This window comes from Mastomys coucha, unplaced genomic scaffold, assembly GCF_008632895.1.
Source record: "Mastomys coucha isolate ucsf_1 unplaced genomic scaffold, UCSF_Mcou_1 pScaffold20, whole genome shotgun sequence".
NCBI lineage: Eukaryota > Metazoa > Chordata > Mammalia > Rodentia > Muridae > Mastomys > Mastomys coucha.
In genome coordinates, this window is record NW_022196903.1 from 131,325,664 (window position 1) to 131,338,469 (window position 12,806).

Below are 12,806 nucleotides of genomic sequence, written 5' to 3' on the forward strand. Positions count from 1 at the left end.
CCTACCCATGGCCAGTTAGGTCAGGAATCTTAGATACTAACCTCCTATGACTACTTTACCAAACCAGCGTGTTTCCTAACTGAATTTTAAATGCTGATCCTTAGACCCACGGATAAGTGTGGCTCCCATCAACATCAATGAAGCTTCTCTTTGCAGCAGAAGTCCATTACTATCTGAAAGTAAACATCGAGAAAAGACTTTGACGTATTGCTCTCCGTTTTCTCTTAACTTCACATCCCCCACCTCTGAATCCTGGGAATATTTTAAAGAGTCCTAGTGTTGATGGACAGATGAGACCGTGTTCCGTAAAGGTCTCACACACTGTTGCAGATCTAAGCAACTTAAAAGAAAGACATTAAAGGACAGATCCACAAAATGTCCAAGGGTCTCACCTAAGCAAGCATGCTGTGGTCTTGGGCAGCAGACTACCATCTCTCTAGAATTTATTTAACTGATAATATCATTGGAAAGATACATCATGGCTGTAGGGAAATTAACTAAACTAGGGCACTCTGACATAAGCGCTCTGGACTACCATCTTTCACGTTATCTTCTAGTGCCTGAAACATCAGCATCCCCCAAGCATTTTCACAAGAGGAAGTCATTTCCAAACTTCACCCAGAAAAGGCAAAATTAGCCTATCAGCATCATTCACTTCTCACAGCACAATGAGCTAGAAGAAAAGTCACAGGCCTAGAATTTACCCATGGCCTGCTAAGAGCAAATGGATTTTATGCTCCCATCTGGGCTGAAAATCCACCTCCTCCCCCCAGTCAGTCATCAGCTAAGCACAGTTTCCAGGTTTCCAAATTTCTCAGCGCTGTTAGTATTAACACAGTTTCCATGGTTACCTCACTCAAACAGGTGAGCTCAGGCTGTCACCATGCTAAGAGCAAAAGAAATGACTTTTTTTCATGTCACAGAAGCATAGCACCGATGAGTGGGAAAAGGGACTGGTAGTTAGAATTACTGGTTCATATGTTAGCCTTAGTATTCACATCCTATAAAAATGGTGCAGCTTCTAAAATGTACACAGTCTAAAGAAAAACAGGAAATAGGTCAGAAATGTATTAGCAGCATCAAAGTAAATGTACCTGCCACCAAGCCTGAGGACCTGAGCTCAATCCCTCTGACCCACAGGTGGAAAGAGAGACTCACTTTTGCAAGTCCTCTTGTTACCTCCACTCAAATGCTGTGGCACACACACACACACACACACACACACACACACACACACAGCCACAGCCACACAAATACTCACTTTAAGAGTCTAGCATCTCTGACTCTTACCTGAGACAGTAAAGGCCAAGAGGATGCCTGACCTTTGACATTTTAATACGACATTGTCATCTACAAATATGTTGAGCTGAATTAATCACAGCCATCTCAAGGTTGGAAACACCTGGGAAGAATTAAAATGAGAACAAAGCTATGAAGCAGATTTGAATTCAACTCCGTTAATCTTCAAAGTTCTTTCTTTTTTTTTTTTCATATCACACTTTCCAATCATCTATCAAGCATAATCTAGAGGAATCAATCATGGTCTGAGCGGAGGGGGTTCCCTAGCACTCGGCACGGCTTTGGAAGGTAGCATTTGGGAATCCATTCTTTCTTTGGGTCCTTACAGCCTGAGGACAAAGGCAGCATAATAAGAACCACTTGACAAGCTTGTGTGAGGAGCATTTTTACATATGATTTTTCTTCTACTTTTTAAAGCAGTTATCAGACACAAGGATTATTATCTCCAGTTAATACATTGAACTAAAATAACTGGTTTACATCCATAGCACAAGGCTGGGAGTCAGGGAGTCTGTGTTTATATTCCTGCTCTGCAATCTATTACCTATGAATATTCAGGGATTTCTAATGATCTCTGAACTTCATTTTCTTTCTTTTTTTTTATTAGATATTTTCTCTATTTACATGTCATATGATTTCTCCCTTCCCAGTTTCCTCTCCAAAAACAAAAACAAAAACAAAAACAAAAATACCCAAAAAACAATAAGAACAAAACCCTGTTGCCTCCCTCCTCCCCATGCCTGCCACTCCACCCTCTCCCACTTATTGGCCCTGGCATTCCCCTACACTGGGGCACAGAACCTTCACAGGTCCAAGGGCCTCTCTTCCCATTGATGACGGACTTTGCCATCCTCTACTATACACATGCTGCCAGAGCAATCAGTCCCACCATGTGTACTCCTTGGTTGGTAGTTGAGTCCCTGGGAGCTCTGAGGGTACTAGTTAGTCCATATTGTTGTTTGTCCTAAGGGGCTGCAAACCCTTCAGCTCCTTTGGTCCTTTCTCTAACTCCTTCATTTGTGGACCCTGTACTCAGTTCAGTGGATGGCTTGAACTTCATTTTTGTGATGTCTAAAATAAGGAAGTCTTATAATTCATGGATTCTCTCTCTCTCTCTCTATCTATCTATCTATCTATCTCGTGTGTGTGTGTGTGTGTGTGTGTGTGTGTGTGTGTGTGTGTGTGGACAGTCCTACAGCATCCAAGCACAACACAGAATGAATGACAACTAAATCACATTATTCACTGTGCATAGTAAGAAATACAAATGATATTTTCTTATCAAGTCTCTATGCAGGTAGGAATGAAGTGACAACATATTATACAGAACGGTGTAGTGAGTATCTCCTGATATTGTGGAGATATAGCACTTCTAAGGAGAGAACTCAACCTAGCGTTTTCAAAATGAACAGCAAACAAAAGAGTGCTGTGGGAAGATAGGCCGAGATTTGACACGACATGGAGGGCAATCATAATAACCATGGATCCACTCTTATATTTTGTAAGTAACTTTGGATGCATTTTCTCATTGAGCCCTTTATTTGGGACAGTAGACTACTTTCCAGGGCCTGTTGTAACTGGTTTCTGGCCGATCTGATTTCTCATCCTGCACCCCATGGTCTTTTAGTAAGGTATTCTACCCTATCTCTGGTAGTTCTTCCCTTTCAGGATTAGTTCTGGACCAGTTACAGGCTCCTGCATTCCCATTTCTAGCTGCAGCCAAACCTCAGGCCCCAGCTGCTGCCCCGGGAGCAGACCTTTTAGTGCATGAACCATACAGCCCAAGAGGCGGGACAAGATATGAGTCTAGACTTGGTTGTCTCATTTCATCCAATGACGTCTCTCCTCTTGAGAGGGCCTCTGACAATGAACAGTTATTGAGGGAGGGGCATCCCTTTTCCTCAGTAGTGAAATTCCTGGCAAGTTCTCCTTGCTCCAGTAAATGGCCTTCTGCCTCTGTTTTTCTTAACCTCAGCGGCTCCACACAAAGCCAAGTCATACAAGTAGACGGGAAGGTCACTGAGGAGCGTGCGGGAGAGAAGAAGGTACTAGGGGGGAGGCCTGGGGCTGAGAACTACTAAAAGTCACTATATAAATGTATGAGAGTGGCAAACAATTAAAAAAAAAAACCTTTTAACACGTGTCATGTAAAGGACATTGGGGTGAAACCTCACTGCTGAGTTAAGCAATACTGGGGGCATCCTACTCCACACACACACAAAAACTTTCTTAAAAATATTTTTGCAGTCACACACATAGATTAGGAATAGTTTCTACCCCTTCTTGCTCTTAACAGAGAGTTCATGCCTGGAGTACGCAGTCAGCCCCTTTTCCTGAACATAGACAGAGAAGCTGCGCGAAAGGACTGGGACGAAGGCAGCAGCCGCGACAAGGTTCCTCCTGGGCTCAGAGCCTAGTTCTCACTTGGCCCAGTGCCTGTCCTTATTAGTCTCAGCAACATGAATCTGATTAGACGCTCTGGCTTATTTTTGGCAACCTGGGAGTACGTGGGCCAGGACTTATGCTCATAGCTGACACGATCATCGCCAAAGCGGCCGTTGGCGTTTGGAAAATACTCCCTTTTCTGGAAGAGTCTGTTGTCTGTGAAGCATTGTGCCACATTAGACATCCACTCAAACATAGAGCACACCCCTCGCTCCCCCTCCGTATCACTGCAGCCACCCTAGTTCCTGGCTGGCTAAGACATGGTGCAAAAACTTCTTAATGACTTTGATGCTTGTAAACTTAATGTTTTCTGAGTTAGTGAACCAACTCCTATAATCAGTGAGACACAAAAGCCAGATTTGAATGTTATTAAATATTAAGTTTTTGGTTTGTCTACAGTTTGGTTAACAGGACTTATGTGCTAAAAAAATTGCTATTTGCATGAAAGAGATTAATAATAATAATAATAAATAATAATAACAATACTATAATAATAAATTTATTCTTATTTTCCCCAAATGAAACTGAGCTGTTGAGCTAATACCTACTATAATCCATGTATATGTATATACATATATATATTTTATGGAAAATAATGTTTACTAGTAAGACATTATTTTAGGTCACCAAGATACAAAAATTCTGAGATGCCAAAGTAGACACTTAAAAACTATTATGAAAAAGATAGCATATTTTGTCAAACTTTTCAGTAAGTTAAAATTAAAATGTTTTTCTCATCAAACATCAGTTGTCTTGAAGATTCATCCATAACCACAGTGTCTGATTCACTGGGCATTTCATGAACTCCCATGGAAATCCTCAACTGCCATCTCGTTCAGGGTCCCCTCTGTGTCTGGATCCTTATTATTATTATCATTATTATTATTTCATTTTGTTTGCGATTTGTTTTGTCTCATAGCTGAGCCTTCCCTGTCCCAGGCATCCCTTCCTGCTGCTTCAGGCCACTAAGGGACATCGCAGGTTCTTCTTCCCAGCAGGGAAAAGGCAGGCTGAGCTTAGTCATCAAATGCAGCTGCTTGCACAGCTGCCTGGTTAGGGACAGCAGCGTTTAGGATCAGAAAGTAGACTAAGGAGGCAGAGAGGTCGAGTGCTTCTGTGCTAGCCTCCTGCCAATGGTGTTAAGTCAGCTGTGCACAGTCCCGTCCTTCAGACGAGCATTTCCATCACCACCCAACACTTGTGGACCAAGGATCCATCAGGCAAGAGACTCAATGTCCTGTGTGTGCAGAGAGACTAGGCACACACAAAGCAAGAGTTTCCTGTCCCATATCTGAGGGTGAAGGATAATATGGATAACCAGAGTAGAATTCATGCACAGGAACTATCTTCTATTACAAACATGACCACACACATCAGGACGTACCCAGCACCTACCAGGCTCTGATCCTGGAGCTGTAAATACATCTATAAGTAAATTACAGCTCCAGGCCTGAGATGATGTACATCACATAACAACCAGTATGACAAAAATACCATGGACCAAAATACTGGCCTACTTAATGAGAAGACAGAATTTAAAACCTTCTAATGCCAGATATCATGTATAAGTACTAATGCCCAATAAAAAAATTAGTATAGAAGAACATAAAAGCACTGATACATTTGTAGGATTCTATACTCTCTTTTAGTACTTTGAGTATACTCCATGTTTAATTTAATTGCTGAAGACACATAACATACAAGAATTAACAAACAGATTAGGTTTGTGAGATGTCCACATGTGGTTCAGGCAATCAACAAGACTTCGACATACTGTCTGACAAACGCGGTGTCTACAAACAACTAAAGGAGACAATCCCAGGTATGCTGTACAAAAAGGGAGTTTGTGTTTTGAACTTACGACCTCAGGAAAAGACTCTAACCTTTCTGATTCTCAAGTACAAGCAGATTGAAAGTAACCACATTTCTCTCACGACAAACATCTGGCATGCAGTGACAGATGTCATTTGTAGATGTTCTGTGTAGTGCTGACCATGGCACCTACACTGAGCAGGTGACTAACTCCTTGGAGTAGTTCTGTACACCTGCTACAGAAGAGAAGTCCAAGGCTCATGATAGTGAGATAACACGCAGCTCGCCACGTGTGTGAAGAATCAAAGCAATAGGTTCCAGGAAGCACATGAGTCTGGGTTGCAACCAGAAATGCGTTGTTTCTGCCCTCGGAATCTGCATAGAATCAAAAATAGACATTTAGGACAACTACACAAATGATTCTCAAATATAGTTTATATATCTTTTAAAGGCCTTCTTTTATTTGTGTGTGTGTGTGTGTGTTTGTGCGTGCGCGTGCATGCACATGGTTGTGCAGCTGTGTATGGGTGCCCCAAGAGGCCATAATAGGACCTCAGATCTCATGGAACTGCAGTTACAGGCAGTTGTGGGTGCTGGGAACAGAATTGCAGTTCTCACAATTAGAGCAGCAAATGTTCTTCTACTGGGCTGTGTCTCCTGAGACATTTCTTTGTCTAGTAATGTGTGTATGTGTGTGTGTGCATGCGTGTGTGTGTGTGTGTGTGTGTGTGTGTGTGTGTGTGTGTGTGCTACTTGGGACTGAATCTAGTTTCATGCATACAAGCTAAGTAGTCTACCAACTGAGCTATATCCCTAGCCCCTAAACTTACCTGAATATTTGAAGGAAGGACTTTAAACCCCCATGGCACTTCAGTATGGTCAGTTCTTCATCTTACCATGGCTTCTCTTCTGAAGAGCTGGCTAATCTGTAATGAAGAGAATCATCACAGGATTCTGTCCTGACAGCTTCCCCACTTTCAGAACTGACAGGTGAGCAAATGAAAGGAAATAATTCCCTTGAAATAACTTCCTCTAGAATTGTGTTGGCTCAAACACTTCTCCCACTTACCAGAACACGCGGCTTCTCTGGAAATTAGCTTTGACAGTGACTTCATTTGTCATCTGTTCATCCATTTGATGCGTATTGTGTGCTTTTCACATTAAATACGCCACAACCTGGAGACAGATTTTTTCAATGGAATATCAAACAGTTATTGTAAAGCTCTGAGATCCTTTTTCATGAGATGGGTAAACTGACTTTTGGTGTGTGACTAAAATACTCATCACTACCATAGGCAACCATGTTCGCTACGAGTGTTAGTTTTAGAAAACTTATCTTGCCATAATCTTATTGCCCATCACCTGACTCTATCTCTTGTCTTTTTCCCAGATTGTTATGACGTTCCACGTGACTGTTCAAGAAGACAACAACATCATTGTGTCTTTAGAGGCTTCTGATATAGTCAGCCCAACATCTGTGTATGTTGTGAGGGTAGCTGGTGAATCCAAAAACTATTTCTTTGAATTTGAGGAATTCAACAGCACATTGCCTCCTCCTGTGGTCTTTAAGGCCACATATCATGGTCTCTACTACATAATCACTCTGGTGGTAGTCAACGGGAATGTGGTCACCAAGCCATCCAGATCCATCACCGTGTTGACAAGTAAGTGTCTTGTGATGTCATTCTCTGTGCTCCTTCCCTGAGTGTGTCCTCACAGGGCTCTAGCTGAGGCACAGTCTACCAGAGAGGCAGCACGCTTGGTTTGGTGTCTAATGACATAGCTGTACATTCACCATTATATTAAGAAAACAGCTTTTTACCCGTTTGATGATATTCAGTATTCACTATTACCTTTTTAAAAAATCTGTTTTAAGCCAAAAAAGTATAATTCATTGACATATCTTCAGACTGAATGATAATTTCATGTTAATGACTGGACCATGTGCACTTCTCCAACAAAATTTAAATGCATGATCCTGGATGTGGTGTTTTGTTCCGGAACTTATATTCCCAGGTGGAGTAACTGGTCCTTGAGACAGTGAGTTTGTATTCATAGTAAGCGCACTTGACTTTAATTGTACATTCTTAGCTGGTGCTGGCACACACACACACACACACATACACACACACGGGGAGAGGGAGAGGGAGGGGAAGTGGGGAAGGAGAAAGAGAGGGAAAGGGAGAGGGAGAGGGAGAGGGAGAGGGACAGGGAGAGGGAGAGAGAGAGAGAGAGAGAGAGAGAGAGAGAGAGAGAGAGAGAGAGAGGACAGAAAGGTAAAAGGAAATAGAGAGTTGGTGCTGCTATTGCGAAGGCTTCAGCAATGGTCTTAACTGCAGGTGATTTTTACCATGATCTCTGACTTTAACATCACATTGTAAGATAACACGTTCTCCCATATAAGGAAGAGTGATCTCCGTAAGACAGCAGTTTGTCATCAGAACAACTGAATCCTTCATCCAAGTTCCTCTTGTTCATGTTCTTCAGTGTGAGCTGTTCAGTGGCTGCCATCGTAAAGCTGCCAGTTATGTGTGACCACTGTGGACATGATTAGGGAAAAGGACAATGTGTCAGTTTCTGTTAGGAAAAAAGAAAAGGATCAGAAGGATGGACCAACCGAGAAGCAGTATTTTAACTCAACTGTCAAAAATTAATTAAAGTCTCATTGGCAGAATCCCAGGGTCATTATTAAATTCTGAAAATTAACAATGGCACAGACCCAAGAACTGCAAAGCTAATGGAGCTAAAGGAGAGAGTGGGAAATTAATTTAATTAAAGGGAAATCTCGCCTTATAAAAGCCTGTCTCATATTCCAGAAACAAAAAAAAAGGTGAACGTGGACTGAGCCGCAGGTGGTAGCTGTAGGTGCATGACTACAGCTCTTCAAAGTCAACTCCGCTTTAAACGGCCTCACCAGTTCATAAACACCTGGCCAGGGATTTAGTAGTTGTTCCATAGAACTTAGCTCAAAGTCGCTGAGCAAGAGCAGGAGGAAGTTGGGAGGGCAGGGACTAAAGCATGATGCAAAAGAGGATGGAGAGATGCGAGACCCTGTTCTGTCTAAACCATTAGTAGCAAGAATGGAACCAGTCCCAAAAAGTAATGTTGGAAGTTATAGCTCTTTAGCTGACAGTTATTAAAGAAATCTGAAGGCCTCTGTGGTCAGTCACATCTGTAATCCCAGCATCCCAGCTTTGGGAGGCAGGAGGGCAAGGATTTCAGCATTATTCTCTACTATGTATCAAATTCAAGGCTCACCTGGGCTTCGTGAGATCCTGCCTCATAAGAAAGACAAAAGAAGAAGCAGAGAGGAAGGAAATTAGACACACAAATGAGGCACAGAAGGAGGTACACCGAGCCATCATACATAGTTATGTAGATGCATAGATGTGAAGACTAGAGACCTATCTTAGTTGTTCTCAGGAACAATATTCATCCTAATTTTGGGACATGGTCTCTTGTTGGCTTGGAGCTTGTTGTCTAGCTTGTTGTCTAGCTTGGAGCTAGACAGGTTAGAGAGTAAACTCCGGGGATCAACCTTCTCTATCTCAGTATCATTGGGATTGCAAGTGTGGACTTTGTTTTTTATTTTCACATTCATTTACTGTCTCTGTCTCTCTGTCTCTCTCTGTCTCTGTCTCTCTGTCTCTCTGTCTCTCTCTCTCTCTGTGTCTGTCTCTCTGTCTCTCTGTCTCTGTCTCTCTGTTCTCTCTGTCTCTCTCTGTGTCTGTCTGTATGTATGTATGTATGCACGTGCACATATGAAGATGCACATTTGGAGGTCAGAGGACAACTTGCAGGGATATATTTTCTCCTTTCTCCTTTATGTGAGTTACAGGGATTAAATCAATTCTTCAGGCTTGTCAGCAAGGGCCTTTACCCCCTGGGTCACCAAGTCAGCCCCACTCCAGGCTTTTAATATGGATTCTAGGCACCAAGCAACGACGAAACCCTCTCTCCCACAGTGCTGTGTCCCATTTTAAAGTCCAAAGTGCACTATCTCGGATTCCAGAAGAGATGATAAGGTGGGAGTGTGAGAATCTCTGTAAAGCTGAGGATGTTTTGGCATTAGCCTTGGAGCAGCATCAGGAGGTGTCTGGGTATATATTACGAAAGAGGGGGTTTAATACCCTGGCGACTAGGGCTACATCTGAGCTCCCAACCCTCCATTTTAATGAGCTCCTGCTCCACACCCCACCATCTTCCTGTTTGAAAGTTTTAACTTTCTAGAGCATTTCCTGTACTTGTTTGCGGGACTGACACACTGCTCTTGAGGGTAAAAAGGACTTTTGTCGCAAGTGTCAGCCACGGGCTGGAGCCTGGCCCCATGAAATAAGCCGTGACAAAGCGGGAGGCCCGGGGCAGAGCTCTGATTTTTTTGATACAGTTTTGAGTCTTGTGCTCTCAGAGAAAGTTGGGGGAAAAAAAGCACAGAGTAAGGTGAGCACAGCAGACTCACACGGCCAGTTCCAAAGCAGCCCGTGACCCTGGGCTCTGACGCCTGGGTAATATTTAATTGACAAAGATGCTTCCATATAATGCGAGCATTTCAGGAGGAAAAAGCAGCTTTCGCAGAAAGAAAAGCAAAGCCATAAAACCTGGCATAGCTGCTTAGGATCTGAGTAATGTTAGATCTGTGCAGTTGGTTCCTGTGTCAGGCAAGACCTAGACGTGGTGGCTGTCAAATTTGCAGAAGACACATGGAAACAGCCCATGGGTATATTAGCCATCTATTTCTATTATGAATATAGATATTTGATTTATTTGCTCCTATTTATTAGACATATTCTCTGTCATGAACAAGGTACCAGAAAAATAATGATACATAAAGATACCTTTAACCGGGAGTGGCCAGACTGGTGAAGCAGCACTTGCTGACACAGTGATCCAAAGGACTCCAAATAGGTGGCCAGAAACACAGTGAAAGATTTTAAGTGCCCAGAAAGTGAACTGAGACTTTATGTGATCTAGAATGAAGACAGATCAATGAGGTGACACGAGGTGATTTGGCTAGGGAAGTCTCTTGTAACAGAGCCCGGGGCTGACGGATGCTGACTCCTGCTTAGACAAAGGACAAGTTACCAAGCAGTGATACAGAGCCATGGTTCAAAGCCTGAGCACACTGTCAAAGACATCTGGATGTCACCTGCATAGCCTTGAGCAGGTGTGACGTCTCTCTTCCCCTCAGTGCTCAGATCTGCCATCCATTCTGGGAGCTAGCAACCACTTTTCCATACTGCTCTGGAGAACACATGAAACGCCACAGGCCACGGGCTCGGGACTGTAGTGACTTAACTTCGCTGTTGCCACAAGTAACATGATCACAAACTAGCAGGCTCTTGCTCTCAGACTGCCTTATAGATATCGAAATTTGAACTTCAAATAACTTTCATATGTCAAGAGTTACTATTTCTCTGATTCTCATCAACCCATTAAAAAATATAATCTCACTATTACCTCCTAAAACATACAAAAACAACTCACAGTTCAGACTGAGTTTAGTAAGCTGTGACTGGCCAGACTAACCTGCCCTGCTGTTAATGTATATCATAATAGTGCCTACTATTGTTAAAAAATAATGGAGACATTTTACAATATATAAAACTATGTGTCTCTCACACTGACTAATAATACAAAATCAACAGAGTATGTAGGACATAGCATATGACCAACAAATAAAAGGATTATCAAAGATATTAGATGGGAAATTGCTTGGGGGAACAAAGGCAACTTGAAATGGATTAGGTAGGGAAATGGCATTGAGTTAGTGGTGGCTGGTTTGTGACAGAGATGTTAACTAACGCGAGACGATCGAGTAGCATCAGGACTTAAGTAGGTTGAAATGAAACACAAACAAAGCTAATAAGAGAGGGGAGGAGTAACTCAGAAAGCTGTTAAAACATTCTAAGGAAAAAGAACTGGGCATGAACTAAGGCAGTGGCCATGACGGTTGCCGCCCCTCCTGTTCCCTGGGTGACTGTGGCCAACATACCTCTAGCTTCTATTTAGATGCACACAGGTCAGGTCTCTAAGCATCTTCTGAACACGAAGTAGTGGCTTGAACTTGGGATTCAGGATCTGACCTTTCCCCCATTTCTGCCACTAGGAAGGAGAGGATACTCACGTCTCCTTTCTTCCTCAAGGGACCTGCCCTGGGATGGGTGCTTATACATGTGTCCACTGAGGGTCAGATCCTTGCCTGATGCAGATCCTTCCTCAAGGGACCTGCCCTGGGATGGATGCTTATACAAGTGTCCACTGAGGGCCGGATCCTTGCCTGATGCAGTTGCTTTTTTAGATTTCAGTTAGGCAAAGCCAGGGCATCTTAGGCAGACGTGTCTGTAGTGTTACTACCCAGCGCAGGCTGCCTAGCCTCTGTCCTCTTTGTTCATGTCCTCGCTCTGATAATCACACTCAGAGCTTTCAAATTTCCATCAGGTGACCACAGTAATGGCTCTGGTTGACCCTGGGCAGGGGGTGTTGTTGCAGAGAGTACACACTGGGCCTGTGACTTTCTCACGGAGAATTATAACAGCTGTGAGCATGTGGCCTGCCGAGAAGCCCTCCTCACGTGAGTGTTCTGGTGCTGTCTGTAGGAAAGGAAATTTCAAATTCCTCCAGTTCACCTCCACACACCAGTTTCCTTCCTAGTTAAAGACAACTAAGGAACACAAAATATCCTAAATTGAAATGCAATGTAAGATTATGTCAAACATTTCACTAGAAAGAAACAATACTTTATTATGTGTCATATTTTAATTTTTTATGTAAAGCATAACAAAGGCAGATTAATAGTGGGATTGCTGGTCAAAGGAGGACAGCAGAGTCTACATTGTGCTCTACTTATAAAATCAAAAGAAAGCAAGAGACACAAGAAAGTTCGAGAGCACACTTGTCTCTGAGTCACACCAGAAGCTGAAACTCAGGTGGAGTGAGGAGGGGGCCTTGAAGAACTGAACCCCTGTGCTCTGGGCATAGGAGAGATAGGTCTGAGTTGGGGGTCCAGTTAACAAGAGGATCAAAATGCTCCACCCCAGACCACATAGCCAATCTCAGGGCAAAGACCACACCTTACCACTGGATTTGGTAAAAGCCTATGACAAGCATGGTAGCATCCACAACATGAAGGATCCCAGAATGACTGACAGCCATGGTATTTGAGAGGGGAAATGACTGAGCTGTATCAGAGGCAAGAAGAAGAAGAAGAAGAAGAAGAAGAAGAAGAAGAAGAAGAAGAAGAAGAAGAAGAA

The 12,806-nt window shown here is 42.9% G+C and overlaps 1 protein-coding gene across 2 annotated transcripts in view; it reads left to right on the top strand.

Annotated features, from left to right (window-relative positions):
* The window catches only part of Ptpro (protein tyrosine phosphatase receptor type O), a 210,400-nt gene that overhangs the window by 104,444 nt on the left and 93,150 nt on the right, over positions 1-12,806 (top strand). For both annotated transcript variants that reach the window (XM_031383700.1, XM_031383701.1), the window contains exon 2: positions 6,947-7,220. In XM_031383700.1, the coding sequence (XP_031239560.1) occupies positions 6,947-7,220 (274 nt within the window). The remainder of the gene's footprint in view (positions 1-6,946; positions 7,221-12,806) is intronic.